The following is an 18,127-nucleotide window of genomic DNA, read 5'->3' as shown; positions in this document are numbered from 1 at the left end:
CAACTATAAGAGAAGACAACCCTTTACAAATCACCAGAGAAGACAGCCCTTTACCAACCTGCAGAGAACACAGCCCTTTACCACACAGTATTTTTGCTCAGTATTGTGGTCAGTATTTTGCAACCAAAACCAGGAGTGGATTGAACACACAGAAAGTCTATGTTCCCACACTGTTGAAATTTAGTGGATGGTCGTCATTTAATGGCAAATAATGGCCATTATCTCAAAACAACAGCCTTTGTTTTAAAATAACAGCAACTATTTTCCATGAAATAACGGCCATCCACTAAATTTCAACAGTGTGGGAACAGAGCCTTTCTGTGTGTTTAATCCACTCCTGGTTTTGGTTGCAAAATACTGACCACAATACTGAGCAAAAATACTGTGTGGAAACATAGCCTTATTCTAGAAAGTTCCAACCTGTGGGATGTCAAGTCACCTCGCAAAAGTGCACGACATGATAAGAAATGGACACATTCAGCCGCTTTTTGGGATTTATAGAGAGAATTTATTGAAACAATTCGGACTAATGTAATTATTTACACATGGTGATTATATTATTAAAGGTTATAGAAGCGAGGGATACTGTCCCCACTTATAATGTTCTCCTTTATCCCGTCCTTTGTGGCGGTAACAAGATAGATCACTCCTCCGCTGGAGCCATCTCTATCCATAGCCAGGGAGAGAGCTGCGGAGAGAGCAGAGAGTCAGACACCGACTTCTTCAATAATACAGATCTTTATTGTGTGTAAAATGTACTAATAATAAGGAGCTCAGTGCTCTCCTATCGGGGTCTATGGTCATCGTAGCATCACACTCCATAGGCCAAAGTGGAGAGCTGCTACAAAAGTTGTTCAACCATGTTTTATATGGTAATCTGAGTTTTCGTTACCCTCCCTGCTATGATCAGCTGATCACCAATAATGTCATTTATAGGCAGGAGAACAGTGTGACACCAGTATATAGATAACACATACAGAAGTACAGTGATATGTGAAACCAGTATATAGATAACACAAACAGGAGTACAGTGACAGGTGACACCAGTATATAGATAACACATACAGAAGTACAGTGATATGCGACACCAGTATATAGATAACACATACAGAAGTACAGTGACAGGTGACACCAGTATATAGATAACACATACAGAAGTAGAGTGACCAGGGGCACCAGTATATATAGATAACACAGACAGGAGGACAGTGACAGGTAACACCAGTATATAGATAACACAGACAGGAGTACAGTGACAGATGACACCAGTATATAGATAACACAGATGGGAGTAGAGTGACAGGTGACACCAGTATATAGATAACACATACAGGAGTATAGTTATATGTGACACCAGTATATAGATAACACAGACGGGAATAGAGTGACCAGTGGCACCAGTATATAGATAACACAGACAGGAGTACAGTGATAGATGACACCAGTATATAGATAACACAGACCAGACAGGAGTACAGGGACAGGTGACACCAGTATATAGATAACACAAAAAGGAGTAGAGTGACAGGTGACACCAGTATATAGATAACACAGACAGGAGTACAGTGATATGTGACACCAGTTTATAGATAACACAGGCAGGAGTACAGTGATATGTGACACCAGTATATAGATAACACATACAGGAGGACAGTGATATGTGACACCAGTATATAGATAACACATACAGGAGTAGAGTGACCAGTGGCACCAGTATATAGATAACACATACAGGAGAACAGTGGCAGGTAACACCAGTATATAGATAACACAGACAGGAGCACAGTGACAGGTGACACCAGTATATAGATAACACATACAGGAGTAGAGTGACCAGTGGCACCAGTATATAGATAACACATACAGGAGTAGAGTGACCAGTGGCACCAGTATATAGATAACACAGACAGGAGTACAACGTATGTAGCGGAGCCAGGGAAATGATAGGTTCCCTTTACCATTCTGTGTACTTTATGTGTAGATGGGTATAGTATGTAGTATGTTGTAGTTAGATGCTGTTAGATCACTTACCGTGCACAGCAAACTTCTCGCACTGCTCCTTTGACATGCCCGGTTTGAAAACGGAATCCACATAACCGTATATGTATGTGCTGCCAGATCCACCAATAGCGAAAGGCTGTCGTGTTATCATCCCACCGAGCGTCCCGTAGACCTATGGAGCAGAGACGGATTCACTACAACCACTAAGTCTATATCATCATTAGTTATAAGTAAAAAATATCAAATACACAACCAAATAACAGTGACCCTCGTGTTACACATATACACCTTCATGCCCTTGTGCGACTTCCTTAGCGTTCACGCTCACTCACCTGTCCTCCATTCTTGCGATCCCAGCCGGCCACTATGAGGTGGGCCACCATCTCCTCCTTATACTTATAGCTGATCCCCTTCACCAAGTTTGCAGCAGCCAAAACTAAAGGAGGCGCTCCCATTTCTACACTGTGTAGAAGACAAAAAAAATTATCAAAAAATATTTTAAAAAGTGTAAAAAAACAATTTGTTTATTGTTATTTACATTTAGAGGCAGAACTTCTATTGCGACGTGTCACTACTCAGTAACTGTGTATTACTGGGTTATAAGCCTTTCCCCTGTGTCAGGTGTTTCCGTTCACTGACTGTAAGCACAGTTCTTGAAATTGGTGAATAATGAATACACAAGCGCTGTTTGAAGAAGCACTCCAGGGTACATGCACACTACGGAACCTGTTCGTTCTTTGAAAGGACGGCGGAATCCACCGTGCATAGTATGGAGTCTATGACACGGACGGAAACGCGCGCGGCTGCCAGTGTCCGCAAGCGGGTGCGAGCTGAGGTTTTCCGTCGGGATTCCGTAGTGTGCACGTACCCTAATATAGTGCGGCATAGTCTATTATTAGATAATAATGTTCTTGTGTATGTCTTGTGCTTACTTGTTTTAGCAGGTATTGTTTTTCAGCCTTGTTGATTTCTATTCCTCCACAGAAATAATTTTCTAACATGGCCTACTTGAAGGCCCTATTACATGAAGGGATTATAGTAACATAGTAAATAAGGCTGAAAGAAGACAAGAGTCCATCAGGTTTAACCTAGGGAAACCCTACTGCGTTAACGTGCCGTTACGGCTGATAATCGTCTTGTGTAATAGAAGACAACAATCAGCCGACATGCACGATGTCAGCTGATCGTTGTTTTTCAACATGTTGAAAAATCAACAGTCAGAATAGCAGCGATATACTGCCCACGCCCCGTGTAACATGGGGCCTGGATACAGTAAGTATAGCTGTTATATAGCTGCCTTCAGGAGACTGGACCTGGATACAGTAAGTATAGCTGTTATATAGCTGCCTTCAGGAGACTGGACCGGGATACAGTAAGTATAGCTGTTATATAGCTGCCTTCAGGAGACTGGTCCTGGATACAGTAAGTATAGCTGTTATATAGCTCCCTTCAGGAGACTGGACCTGGATACAGTAAGTATAGCTGTTATATAGCTGCCTTCAGGAGACTGGACCTGGATACAGTAAGTATAGCTGTTATATAGCTGCCTTCAGGAGACTGGACCTGGATACAGTAAGTATAGCTGTCATATAGCTGCCTTCAGGAGACTGGACATGGATACAGTAAGTATAGCTGTTATATAGCAGCCTTCAGGAGACTGGACCTGGATATAGTAAGTATAGCTGTTATATAGCTGCCTTCAGGAGACTGGACCTGGATATAGTAAGTATAGCTGTTATATAGCTGCCTTCAGGAGACTGGACCTGGATACAGTATGTATAGCTGTTATATAGCAGCCTTCAAGAGACTGGACCTTGATTTCTAATAAGTTCAGCTTTGTTTTACAGCATGGTAACAACAAAAATAATAGTTAATGTATATTTCATACTTGCTTTATTTCACATCTACTGTTGATTTAGATTTTAAAAACAATGATGACAGTGACACTTTAAGCACTGTGATTTCCTGGTGATCACATGACCCAGTTACAGCAAGGAAATGCATGGACACAGCTGTGCAGGAAACAAATGGCTGTAGGCATATTTCATAATCTGACATTGGTATATGACCTATATTGTATGAAACTAGACAATAACTTACAGAAATAGATGAAAGATGGTCAATAAGGAATTGAAGTCAATCTTTTCCCCACTAACCTGTGCACATCCATGTAGTAATGGACCATGTCCGCCACCGCCTGGGCATCCGCTGCTGAACCCGACAGAGCGCAAAATATCTTGTCATGGACTGGAGCCAGTTTATTAAAGACTCGATTGACCACAGCGTCACTGTAGAAGAAGGAGGGAGGTATGTACTAACTCCAGGAATAAGAAGATATCAGAAATACAGAGAGAGAGGCAGCATACTTACCCAGCGGACACCCTGGAGTCCGATCCTATGACAACTCCTCCATCAAACTCCACTGCAATGATTGTCGTCTGAAAACACACAAAGGACACTGGTGATAGGACCGAAAAATTTTCTTCTCAGTAATCCAATTTTTTTTTGTCAATTTCAGAACAAGCTTTATTGACATCAAATCGATTCACTCATCTTTACTTATATCCTTCAAGTGTTTTATAGCACATAAGGGGAGATGTATCAAACTGGTATAAAGAAGAATTGTCTTAGTTGCCCCTAGCAACCAATCAGATTCCACTTTTCATTCCTCACAGATTCTTTGAAAAAAGAAAGGTGGAATCTGATTGGTTGCTAGGGGCAACTAAGACAATTCTACTTCACACCACTTTGATAAATCTCCCCCTTAGTGTATTGTGCCACCCGGCCTTGTGCAACATGTAAAGTCATTTGGTCAGTCATTTTTCATTCTTAGGCTATGTTCACACTGCGTATGAGTCCGTCCGTAGTTCGTACGCCGATGTACATGTGCGGCTGAAACTACGGGCGTGGGAAAAATAGACATACGGCCGGATGCATACGAACCGCGAACATACGCCCGTAGTACAGTTCTGCTTCCCTAGCTTGTTTCGACGCGATCTGAGGCAGGTCATTTACTTGGAAATCTTCGCCCCGCCCCGTAAACCACACAGAACCTTTTGGATCGAAAAATCAAGTTCAATTTGGCTGAAATAAGTACTCCGTACGGGACCGCATGGAAATCCACGGCCGTGAGTTTCTACATTTCCGTCCTCAAACAATGGTCTTGTTCATTTTTCACGGCGCCGCATACGATCCGGCCGTAAGCTCATACGTAGTGTGCACTGTGCGGGCGTATATCGTATACTTTCCAGCGTGCGCATTAACCTCAAAACTACAGGCGAATATTCGCGGTTCGCACTACGGACGGAAACATACGCAGTGTGAACATAGCCTTAAAGGGGAACACCCCTCACATGTATATATCCCATGGGAAAGAATAAAAACACAAATTAATTCACCTCTTAAAATAAGCGCTTGGTTTAAGTGTAAACTTAACGCATGCATATATATATATATATATATATATATATATATATATATCCCAAATGACCCATAACAATATAAGCCCCTCTGTGTTTTCAGAAGACTGGATTTTAGGCCCCTTATATACATCAGTATTATACTCTCTGCAATTACGTAATTGCGGACAGTGTAGTGCCTATTGATTTTAATGGACTCTTTTACTCAATTGTAGTTACCACGGATCCGTGAAAGGGCTGCGATCACCTATACCTATAACTCGGTCCGTGCGATTGTGGGCGGGTAGAGATGCATATCCATAGTGGCGTCCATAGCTGTGACAGACAGGTGCAGACAGCTCTATGGATGTGTGAACGTGGTGTACATTTGTAGAGTTGTGTTTATTATGTTGTATTTATTACGAGGAGGGATAATCGGCCGAATGGGGCCGATTCGGACGATTATCCCTCTGTGGAACAGGCCACTAAGTAGTAGCTGTATAGCTATCAAGCGTGTTCTGCTACACTGGATATACCTTTGTATAGTTGTGTACATGTACGTAGTCGCTTACACTTATACTCACTGGGTGCACACACTGTATAAAGGCAGATATAGTCTCTATGATCCATACTGTAGACTGCAGACACACGGCATGTACTGTATTCTCCTGACATGTTATTCTTACACATATCGTATATTAATAGCATAAAATCCTGTACAACACAATGACCATATCCTTCTCATTAAACAAGTCCCCCTGTGTCTCCTCCTCCCTCCATACTGTATACTCCTCTGTACACCCTCTTATATCCCGCCACCTTCTGCGCCCTCTCTACCCCCACCCCATAAAGATTAATAAATGAGGTGTAATAATCCAGAGTCTCTTACCCCAGTGGACACCTGGTAAGAAGAGTTGGACATCGCCCCAAAAGACGGCATCTTGCTTTCTTCCTGCAAAGTAAAAGTGAAAGTGAGGAGCAGGGTTGCAGCTTGGCTGCTGCAGGGGGTGAGGGGTGACAGTCACTGCTGTCAGGGCAGCACAGGCAGGCTGCTCATCTACAGTAACACAGGGCAGCACAGGCAGGCTGCTCATCTACAGTAACAGTATCTTCTTAGATAAGAAACCTTATGATTCCATATTGCTTCTACATGGCAGACGGCTGCAGCCTGATCCTTTTCTGCTGCTGCAAGACAACTCCCCCCAGAATGTCCTAACAGCCCGGTATACTGGGGGTTGTAGTTCTGTGGGAAGCAAAAAGCAATAGCGGAATGTGACCTATAGATATTTAGAGTGGACCAATATATGCATCAAAATATTACACAACCCTCCTGGGGAAAAAAAAAAAAAGCACAATGTGTTGCTTTATAGCTCAGCTCCCTTAACCCCTTAGTGGTCAAGCCAATATGGGTGTTATTGCCCAGTTTTATACCTTTTTTCTCATTGTCACATTGTTATTTATTTTGTTTAAATAGCCAGCTGCTTGTTTGTTTGTTTTTTCGGAACAAGTTTTACTTTTTAATGACACCATTTTATTGTTCACTTTTTTTTTAATTATGGCTATTGAAAAAAAGTACAATTTTGTGTTTGATTTATTTAGTGTTTGCCATTTAAGTAAAAAATGATAGTTTTTTTTAATAATTCATATAAAGAGTTTTATCAGTATGGGAAAATACTCATAAGTAAGAGAAAATTGTATCTCCACATTCTAACGCCCATCATTTTTTTTTGTGTTGATAAAGCTGGGGAGGGGCTTGTTTTTGGCCGAATAAGCTGATGTCCGTATGTCTGCTCCCTCTACTCTGTCCCCTGCCACTGTCAAAATCTTGTGACAGCGGCAGGGGAGAGAGGGGAGGGGGCAGAGCACCCGGCGCACGCCCTGCTTCCCGCCTTCCCCCCGCCGGCCTCCGTAGCCAGGAAACCAGAAGCCTGAGGCTTCCAGTTTCTATGGCTACCATCGGGGCTCTGTGATCACTTCACAGAGCCCCAATGGCCACCGGACAGAGAATTCTCCCTCTGTAGAGGGAGAATTCTCTGTCAGAAGCCCTATAGATGCTGCAATCATGCTGACCGCAGTACCTATAGGGTTAACTCTCAGAGCTGAAGCGTGACTCCGGTGCTGAGAGTTGCGGCTGGTCCCCGTCTATCACTGATACCCGGGACCCTCCGTGGATGACACAGACGCAGCTTCTGCGCCTGTGTTATCCTCAATCGTAAATTAACATCACTGCAGCATCAGGCATAGGCTGCAGCAACATTAATTTACAGTGCAGCGGCGGGAAGAGGAAAAACTATAATTGTTATTTTTCTTTTTTTTCTTAGATGTTTTGTAAATTTAGGGCACTCTTTTATACTTTGAATTGCAACAGACATGGTGATAATAAATATGGGTTGTTTTTTCTTATTTTTGTAAGGGGACCGACCAATGCACACAACTACCCCAATCATTGTCTACGGAGCAGTCAGAGTGCCAGGCTATCGCCAGCAGCAAACACACAAAAACACAGAAAAATGCAACAATGGCAAGATACAGACCCACTACAGACATAAAATAGTTAAAACTATCCCCAGCAGCTCCCATAAGCAATGAATGGAGCTATTGCTTTGTTCTGACAGGTTGACCCTATTGGGACCCCATGAATAGAAGTTAAGAGTTATAGGTTAGAGTGCCCCCATAAAAACAGCATTTTAGTGTTTTCTTTCTGACATTATTTTTCAGTCTTGGGTATGTACCGGTATATGTGTATTACTCTATCCCCTGCATTTCATCATGAGATCCTTTTATTATGTAACTATTCCTATCAAAGAATTAGGAGGAAAAATGCCAGAAAAATACACCAACATGAATACACACATAAGGGAGAATTTATCAACGCTTTCACCAAAAAGCCAGGGCAAAAAAAGCCAAAAGGTTTTTCAAAACACTGTAAATTTTTGAGGAAAACATAAAAAAGTCACAAATTTTAGAATTTAGTGTTTTCTCACTTATACTATATACTGTACATATATACATAGTAGTGCAAAGTTTTGGCCACATTAGTTGTCGTTCAAACAAACATAAAGGTTATTTATCCAGTGTGTTGGATACTCCTACATTGTATGGCTATGTTCACACAACGTTTTTTTCAGCTCCGTTTAAAATGACGTCCGTTATTTTGAGTCTAAAATAACGGACGTTTTTAGAAGCCTGGCATCCCCTTAGTGCAATGACGGCTGTTTGCACATTATCTTAGTTTGGGATTACTAATTGCCCTTTGGTTGTGGCTTAATTGAAAAATCCATTGAATTTAATAGTAAAAACGGAGAAAGAACGGTGGCAAAAGAAGAACTGCGTGTGAACAACTAATAAAAAACGTCAGTTATTTGCAAAAACGTCTGAGAATAATGTTCATGTTCATTATTTTGATGTCCGCGGCAAAAACGTCAGTTTTTCAATGCATTGTGCGCATTGGACGTCCGTCTTCCCATTGACTCCAATGCAATGGCATTGCAGTCAGTTAAATTGCGGCAAAAACTGACTTTTTTTTTTAAATAGCGAAATCGGACGTTTTTTCTCCATTATTGACGTTGTGTGAACATAGCCTATATCTGCAATCTAGTGGGAAGTCGCTCCGAGCTAACTGGGTGCACCGGACTCTTCGGTTGGATAATTTAAAGGGGTAGTGCGGCACTAAACATTTATTGACAAAATAACACACATTACAAAGTTGTACAACTTTGTAATGTGTGTTATATATGTGAATGGCCCCGTTCCCCCCCACCCTGGAACTGTGGTGCATTATACTCATTTTGTGAATAAATGTTTAGTGCCGCACTACGTGGCAACATGGTACACTCTATTTGATCAAATAGTTTGCTAAGATCCTCATTTTTTCTAAAAAAATTTATATTTTAATTTTTTATATCTACAGAGCAGGTGTTTACCGTGTGTACACTGGGAGATATATATACAGTGAGCCCTTGCACCTGTGGGTTGCTGTTGCACCTTCTTTTTGTCTGTACTTAAGCCACAAGCAGTGTGCAACCTGCAGTGTGAACAGGGTCATAGATGTGCTGCCAACATTTCCCTTTTTCTTCTAGCGCCGCGCTACCCCTTAAAGGTTGATGAATTTAACCTAAGACAAAAGCATAGTCGACTACACTGCAGTGCAATTTATTTTCTACTGTAAGATAATAGAAAACATACTTATGCATGCCTATTATTGCACTTATGCACTGTCTGTTATTGTAGCGCCTCTCTTAAAGGGGTACTCCGGGCTGGGGGGCTTTTTCACCTATGGCTGGAGAGGAGGTTGATGGGGCCGTTCTACTCCAGTCTACGCTGCCCAGCCATTTCCTGGTCTCTGACGCAGGCTTGAGACGTGACATTTCAAGTCCGCTCAGCCAGTCAGTGGCAGAGGCGCTAGAACCGGGGAGGTAAAGAGACGTCGTTGTCCTCATCCGCCTCCTCCCCGGCCATAGGCGAAAAAAGCCCCCCAGCTCAGAGTACCCCTGTGTAGTATGCCAAAACAATACATGCAGCAAAACACAGTGTGAACATGGCCTAAGGGCTGTGGCTTATTTGTTACATATCTGGCTCCGGAACATTAGTATAAGCACTATACAACTCGTCATTACTAGTTTTACTTGTGGTTTATTTAAGAGGTTTTCCGATTTAATCTTACTTGTCCTTTAATTAATGAAAACTAAATAAAATTACTAAACTGCACTTCACACCACGCTATAATCCGGTCTAACACATTACGCTATAATCCGGTCTCTGTAACCTTTGATGACAACATCTGCCTAGTAACAGCCGATGCGTCGTGTGATCTGAATTTCTATTGGCTGCTGTACAAATCAGGATGAACCTCGCCCATTATAAAACCGAGAAGGGACTTTCCAGAACAGGCGGCAGTAACGTGATCTGCGTGTATCTCAGCTTCACAAGCCCAGTGTAATGTTTGATACGGTGTTAACTCTTTCAATGTCAAATAGTCACAGTATTAGGTTATGTTCACTCACTGTCTTTTAGTTTTTTTTAGCCGTTTAATGGCTGTCCTTTAGGACGGCCATCATTTTGAGGTTAAATAACGGACGTTATTTTATACACATGACTTATGACATATGTGTGTGTATTGTGTTTATGCTAACTATGACTTTTCGGGTTTGTGTTTTGACCTGATTGCTGAAAGCCTTGTTGTGGTCCATATGCCCACCTGAACACAACTGAGCCAGAAATGAAGGGGTTAAAGGGGTACTCCAGCGTGGGGGCACTTTTTCACTGGGACCGGGGAGGAGGTGGCCGAGGGAAAAGATGTCCACTCACCTCCCCAGTTCAGCGGTCCGCATCGCGGATCTCCGGTGCCCGGTTCCTGGCCGCTTCCGGGTGTCTGACGCGGGCCCGAGACGTCACGTCTCAGGTCCGCTCAGCCACTCAGTGAAGGAGGCGGGATCCCTTTCAAGTCCGATCAGATCCCGACTCCTTCACTGAGTGGCTGAGCGGACCTGAGTTGTCACGCCTCGTGCCCGCGTCAGACACCCGGAAGCGGCCGGGAACCGGGCACCGGAGCGCCGCGATGTGCAGCCCGCCGCTGGAACCGAGGAGGTGAGTGGACGTCTTTTCCCTCAGCCACCTCCTCCCCGGTCCCAGTGAAAAAGTGCCTTATCTGACAGATTTTGGAAGCCAAAACCAGGAATGGATTTGAAAAGAGAAGAAATCTCAGTCTTTCCTTTATGACCCGTTCCCTGTTTATGGTCTGTGCCTGGCTTTGGCTTAAAATATCTGTCAGATAAATCTGCCTGTGTAAACGCTCCATTACATACAGGCTTCTTAAATCCACTTCAGATTGATTTGGCCCCTTAGGAAGTCGATTTTAGAAATTGTTGTGCAGATTTGCTGCTAAACGTCCAATCCCTCTAAGCCAGCCATGTCAAACTCTGGTCCGCGGGCCAAATCTGTCCCGTGGTGCCATTATTTTTGGCCCGCCATGCTTTTCCATTGCTGTGTTAAATTTGGCCCACCTGACGTTGCAGCAGATTATAATATGGGTGGTCCGTAAAGCTGCTTGGACCACCCATAATGTAATCTCCCAGGCCGTAGGCAGTTTTTAGCCCGTGGCCTAGAAGTATCTCAGTAGTGCCCCAACGCTGGCAATGTGGTGAAGTCATCACGCGCATCCTCTGACGGGCGCCTCCTGCAGCCTCTGGAGCCGCAGGGTGAGTCCAAGCTAAGGGGGCAGTCATGAATAACTACAGTAGGGGCTGGCTTCTATTTTAGAGACTATTTTTGAGGACTGGCTTCTACATAAGAGACTGTTGGGGAGGGTTGGCTACTATATAAGACTACTGGAGACTGACTACTATAAAAAAAACTATTGGGAGGGCTGGCTACTATACAAGAGACTATTTTAGGGACTGGCTCCTATATAAGACACAATTGGGGAGGGCTGGCTTCTACATAAGAGACTATTGGGGAAGGCTGGCTACTATATAAGACACTATGGGGGAGGGCTGGCTACTATATAAGACACAATTGGGGAGGGCTGGCTTCTATATAAGAGACTATGGGGAGGACTGGCTACTATATAAGAGACTATTTGGAGAGCTGGCTACTATATAAGACACTATTCGGAGGGCTGGCTACTACATAAGACACTATTGGGAGGGCTGGCTACTATATAAGACATTATTGGGGAGGGCTGACTTCTACATAAGAGACTATGGGGGAGGGCTGGCTACTATATAAGACACTATTGGGGAGGGCTGACTTCTACATAAGAGACTATTGGGGAAGGCTGGCTACTGTATAAGAGACTATTTTGAGGGCTAGCTACTATATAAGAAACTATGGGGAGGGCTGGCTACTATATAAGACACTATTGGGAGGGCTGGCTACTATATAAGACACTATTGGGGAAGGCTGGCTACTTTATAAGAGACTATGGGGGAGGGCTGGCTACTGTATAAGAGACTATTTTGAGGGCTGGCTACTATATAAGAGACTATTGAGAGGGCTGGCTACTATATTAGAAACTATTGAGAGGGCTGGCTACTATATAAGACACTATAGGGAGGGCTGGCTACTATATGAGACTATGGGGGAGGGCTGGCTACTATATAAGACACTATGGGGGAGGGCTGGCTACTATATGAGACTATGGGGGAGGGCTGGCTACTATATAAGAAGACACTATTGGGATGGCTGGCTACTATATAAGAGACTATGGGGAGGGCTGGCTACTATATAAGAGACTATAGGGAGGGCTGGCTACTATATAAGACACTATTGGGAGGGCTGGATACTATATAAGAGACTATTGGGAGGGCTGGCTACTATACAAGACACTATTTTAGGGACTGGCTCCTATATAAGACACAATTGGGGAGGGCTGGCTTCTACATAAGAGACTATTGGGGAAGGCTGGCTACTATATAAGAGACTATGGGGGAGGACTGGCTACTATATAAGACACAATTGGGGAGGGCTGGCTTCTATATAAGAGACTATTTGGAGAGCTGGCTACTATATAAGACTCTATAGGGAGGGCTGGCTACTATATAAGACATTATTGGGGAGGGCTGACTACTACATAAGAGACTATGGGGGAGGGCTGGCTACTATATAAGAGACTATGGGGGAGGGCTGACTTCTACATAAGAGACTATGGGGGAGGGCTGGCTACTATATAAGAGACTATGGGGGAGGGCTGGCTACTATATAAGAGACTATGGGGAGGGCTGGCTACTATATAAGACACTATTGGGGAAGGCTGGCTACTGTATAAGAGACTATTGGAGAGGGCTGGCTACTGTATAAGAGACTATTTTGAGGGCTAGCTACTATATAAGACACTATTGAGAGGGCTGGCTACTATATTAGACACTATAGAGAGGGCTGGCTACTATATGAGACTATTGGGGAGGGCTGGCTACTATATAAGAGACTATGGGGAGGGCTGGCTACTATATAAGAGACTATGGGGGAGGGCTGGCTACTATATAAGAAAGAAATTGGGCTTGGACCTTGAGGTCAAAATTAGTTTTGTCCCTAAGGAGTTAAATCACTAGTATGATCTCTTCTTTCCTGGCATCTAAGGGGAAGCACAACATAGATTTATTCTGTGATAGGACGGCTCCCCTAGTGGACGGCTAGTGACACTGCATGACGATCATGACAACGAGGCAAACAAACAAAGCGCATACAGTTTAACGTCGCTGTTTAGTACAATGGAGTTTCCAGACATCCCCACCCTGATTCCCGGACAGATATACACCATCCTTGTGTATACTCGGTGCGCCTCCTGCTATTCCCCGTGGCAGGTTACTTTCTTACACTGTCCGGGGACGGTCTACCCAGTAACAGGTGATGCCTGGGTTATTCTGTTATACATTGGCTGCAGCCTCCTGGAATTCACCTCCGAGTAAGAAAAGGAGGGACTTTCCTGTAAATCAGCAGTCACTGATAGGAAAGAGAGCGGCGGCCATCAACGCCAAGCTGCTGTTACGTGACTGACTCATATGTGATATAACAAGGTTATATAGGTTATCCTACTGAAACTAGTCACAAACATAGAAGATTGTTGGCAGAAAAGACCACCTGGTCCAGCTAGTCTGCCCTTTTAGGACCAAATTCACACTAGGAACACATTCACACCAGTTTTTATCACCCAAAATCAGGAGCAGCCAAAGAGATGGTGTAAAGTGAAACTGGCTCAGTTGCCCCTAGCAACCAATCAGATTCCACCTTTCATTCCTCACAGACTCTTTGGAAAATGAACGGTGGAATCTGATTGGTTGCCGGGGGCAACTAAAACAATTTTACTTTACACCAGTTTGATAAATCTCCCCCATAGTTTTTAGGTTTGGTCTTAGCTTACAAATTGTGACGGCTGTTTTGGGTTTCTTGCCCTTCGTCAGTACATAACATGTTGCTAGTTGAGAGGTCTTCGATGAGGGACTGAGGCGGTAGTGTTTTTCCTTGAGGAGATCGCCATATTGGCATTGGGAGTTATATATAGTGAAGACATCTCACCCAGCCAGCCAGCACCCTGCCCTCTACTGACAGCTGTACGAACAAATGTGAACTTACAGATTTCTATGGCCCCATACACACACCTGTGGGTGTAGGGGCAACAAATAAACAGACAAACAAACCATTGTGCGGTCCATAGTTGAAGCACAAATGATCTATTTAAATAGATGGGTCCATGCAGATGCGGATGGTTATAGATGCACATCCATAGTCCTTCAGTTTCTCTGCCTCCCCCATCTATCACCTAGGAATAGAGGAATAGCAGCCTGATATTCAGAGGGTGCAGTGTGTGGCAGTATTATATTCAGAGGGTGCAGTGTGTGGCAGTATTATATTCAGAGGGTGCAGTGTGTGGCAGTATTATATTCAGAGGGTGCAGTATGTATGAGTATTATATTCAGAGGGTGCAGTGTGTGGCAGTATTATATTCAGAGGGTGCAGTGTGTGGCAGTATTATATTCAGTGGGTGCAGTATGTGGCAGTATTATATTCAGAGGGTGCAGTGTGTGGCAGTATTATATTCAGAGGGTGCAGTGTGTGGCAGTATTATATTCAGTGGGTGCAGTATGTGGCAGTATTATATTCAGAGGGTGCAGTGTGTGGCAGTATTATATTCAGAGGGTGCAGTGTGTGGCAGTATTATATTCAGAGGGTGCAGTATGTATGAGTATTATATTCAGAGGGTGCAGTGTGTGGCAGTATTATATTCAGAGGGTGCAGTTTGTGGCAGTATTATATTCAGTGGGTGCAGTATGTATGAGTATTATATTCAGAGGGTGCAGTGTGTGGCAGTATTATATTCAGAGGGTGCATTGTGTGGCAGTATTATATTCAGTGGGTGCAGTATGTGGCAGTATTATATTCAGAGGGTGCAGTGTGTGGCAGTATTATATTCAGAGGGTGCAGTATGTGAGAGTATTATATTCAGAGGGTGCAGTATGTGGCAGTATTATATTCAGAGGGTGCAGTATGTGAGAGTATTATATTCAGAGGCTGCAGTATGTGGCAGTATTATATTCAGAGGGTGCAGTGTGTGGCAGTATTATATTCAGAAGCTGCAGTATGTGGCAGTATTATATTCAGTGGGTGCAGTATGTGGCAGTATTATATTCAGAGGGTGCAGTGTGTGGCAGTATTATATTCAGAGGGTGCAGTGTGTGGCAGTATTATATTCAGAAGCTGCAGTATGTGGCAGCATTATATTCAGAGGGTGCAGTGTGTGGCAGTATTATATTCAGAGGGTGCAGTGTGTGGCAGTATTATATTCAGAAGCTGCAGTATGTGGCAGTATTATATTCAGAGGGTGCAGTGTGTGGCAGTATTATATTCAGAGGGTGCAGTGTGTGGCAGTATTATATTCAGAAGCTGCAGTATGTGGCAGTATTATATTCAGAGGGTGCAGTGTGTGGCAGTATTATATTCAGAGGGTGCAGTGTGTGGCAGTATTATATTCAGAGGGTGCAGTGTGTGGCAGTATTATATTCAGAGGGTACAGTATGTGGCAGTATTATATTCAGAGGGTGCAGTATGTGGCAGTATTATATTCAGAGGGTGCAGTGTGTGGCAGTATTATATTCAGAGGGTGCAGTGTGTGGCAGTATTATATTCAGAGGTTGTGAGAAACAACTGGAGAGATATAACTGTGTATAATAGTATGTATGATATATGGTTTTAAACTGACATTCTGCATTTGGCCACAAGATGTCGCTGTTTTGCAGTACACAGCCTGTGTTGTTAAAGAAGTCCAGCAAATTTTTTTATTAAAGTATTGTATTGCCCCCTGTGGAGTTGAGAGTCTATTCTATATGTGTTATATTCTTAAAACGTATATTTGCTTTGTGCAATGCTCTATGTGAGGAACCCCCCCCCCCCCCAACTCTGTTACTATGATGCATGAATATTGGCATTTTGTTGTTTCAGACTTTTTGCTATAATTCAAGGTCTGGGCTGTGAGTCTTTGCCAATAGATAACAGCTAGGGAGGATGGAGACTAGTACAATGGCTTCTTATGTAGAATGTGGGGAAATACCTACATCCTCCTTTTTCCCTCCTCCCTTATCCTCTCTCCTCCTTCTACATTTTGAAACTTTCTTGTTAAGATATTAACTATGGCTAGATCTCATGCCTTCTCTGACGTGGGAAGAGGCTTCGGCCTTGAACTCCCCGGTGACTCTGGAGGAGGTTAAATCTGTTATCTCCCATCTTAAAAATATGAAATCTCTGGGACCTGATGGGTTTTCCGGCGAGTTTTACAAAATCTTAGTAGATGAAATTTCCCCATCTCTCCTGCCCCTGTATAATTCCTACTTGGAGGGGAACCCTGTTCCAGGACATAGAAACATAGAAACATAGAAGATTGTCGGCAGAAAAAGACCACTGGGTCCATCTAGTCCGCCCTTTTAGTATTTTCTTCCTTATTATCTTAGGATAGATATATGTCTATCCCAGGCGTGTTTAAATTCTGTTATTGTAGATTTACCAACCACCTCTGCTGGAAGTTTGTTCCAGGTATCTACTACTCTTTCAGTAAAATAATATTTTCTTACATTGCTTCTGATCTTTCCCCCAACTAACCTCTCACTGTGTCCTCTTGTTCTTGAGCTCAGTTTTTTACTAAAAACACTCCCCTCTTGAACCTTATTTAGTCCCTTAACATACTTAAAGGTTTCAATCATGTCCCCCTTTCCCGTCTTTCCTCCAGACTATACAGATTCAAATCCTTAAGTCTTTCCTGATATGGTTTATGCCTCACACCCTCCACCATTTTTGTAGCTCGTCTTTGGACCCGTTCTATTTTATCAATGTCCTTTTTTAGGTGAGGTCTCCAGAACTGGACACAGTATTCCAGATGTGGCCTCACCAGAGCTCTATACAGCGGGATCACAATCTCCCTCTTCCTACTGGTTATACCTCTAGCTATACACCCCAGCATACGATTTGCTTTCCCCACCGCCTGGTTGCACTGGTGACTCATTTTAAGGCTTTCAGAAATCATTACCCCTAAATCCTTCTCTTCTGAAGTCTTTTCCAACACAGTACTGCCGATGTGATACTCGGATAGAGGATTCCTCTTCCCCAAGTGCATTATTTTACATTTGGAAACGTTGAACTTCAATTTCCACTGTTTGGACCACGTATCTAGCAAAGCTAAATCATTTTCCATATTACTGACACCTCCAGGAATATCCACCCTATTGCACACTTTTGTGTTGTCAGCAAACAGACAAACTTTACCTACCAACCCTTCTCCTATGTCACTTACAAACATATTAAAAAGAATAGGACCCAGAACAGACCCTTGTGGCCACCACTTGTAACCAGTCTCTGCTCAGAATATACACCATTAACAACAACCCTCTGATATCTCTCCTTCAGCCAACCACAAATCCACTGAACTATCCAGGGATTTAGTCCAATTTTCTCCAACTTCTCTATCAGCTCTTTATGGGGAACTGTATCAAAAGCTTTGCTTAAGTCCAGATAGGCGATATCCACAGCACCACCTTCATCCAGCACTTTTGTGGCATAATCAAAGAAATCAATGAGATTAGTCTGACATGATCGGCCCTCAGTAAAGCCATGCTGGTTTGGATCCATCAAATTGTTGATTCTTAGGTGAACCATTATCTTCTTTTTTAGAAGAGTTTCCATCATTTTCACTACTACAGATGTCAGGCTCACTGGCCTGTAGTTACTGGGCTCTTCTCTATTCCCCT

At 43.2% G+C, this 18,127-nt stretch overlaps 1 protein-coding gene across 1 annotated transcript; it reads right to left on the bottom strand.

Annotated features, from left to right (window-relative positions):
• Positions 1-485: 485 nt before the first annotated feature.
• On the bottom strand, positions 486-6,569 carry PSMB9 (proteasome 20S subunit beta 9). The gene is made up of 6 exons (XM_069944284.1): positions 6,289-6,569; positions 4,372-4,439; positions 4,158-4,289; positions 2,334-2,463; positions 2,032-2,173; positions 486-688 (listed from the first exon to the last, which is right to left on the bottom strand). Exons 1-6 carry the CDS (start codon positions 6,337-6,339, stop codon positions 561-563), a joined length of 651 nt encoding a protein of 216 aa, XP_069800385.1. The 5' UTR covers positions 6,340-6,569; the 3' UTR covers positions 486-560.
• Positions 6,570-18,127: the final 11,558 nt, after the last annotated feature.

The sequence above is a fragment of the Dendropsophus ebraccatus genome, chromosome 10 (assembly GCF_027789765.1).
Source record: "Dendropsophus ebraccatus isolate aDenEbr1 chromosome 10, aDenEbr1.pat, whole genome shotgun sequence".
NCBI classification, from domain to species: Eukaryota; Metazoa; Chordata; class Amphibia; order Anura; family Hylidae; genus Dendropsophus; species Dendropsophus ebraccatus.
This window is presented reverse-complemented; position numbering and strand designations above follow the sequence as displayed.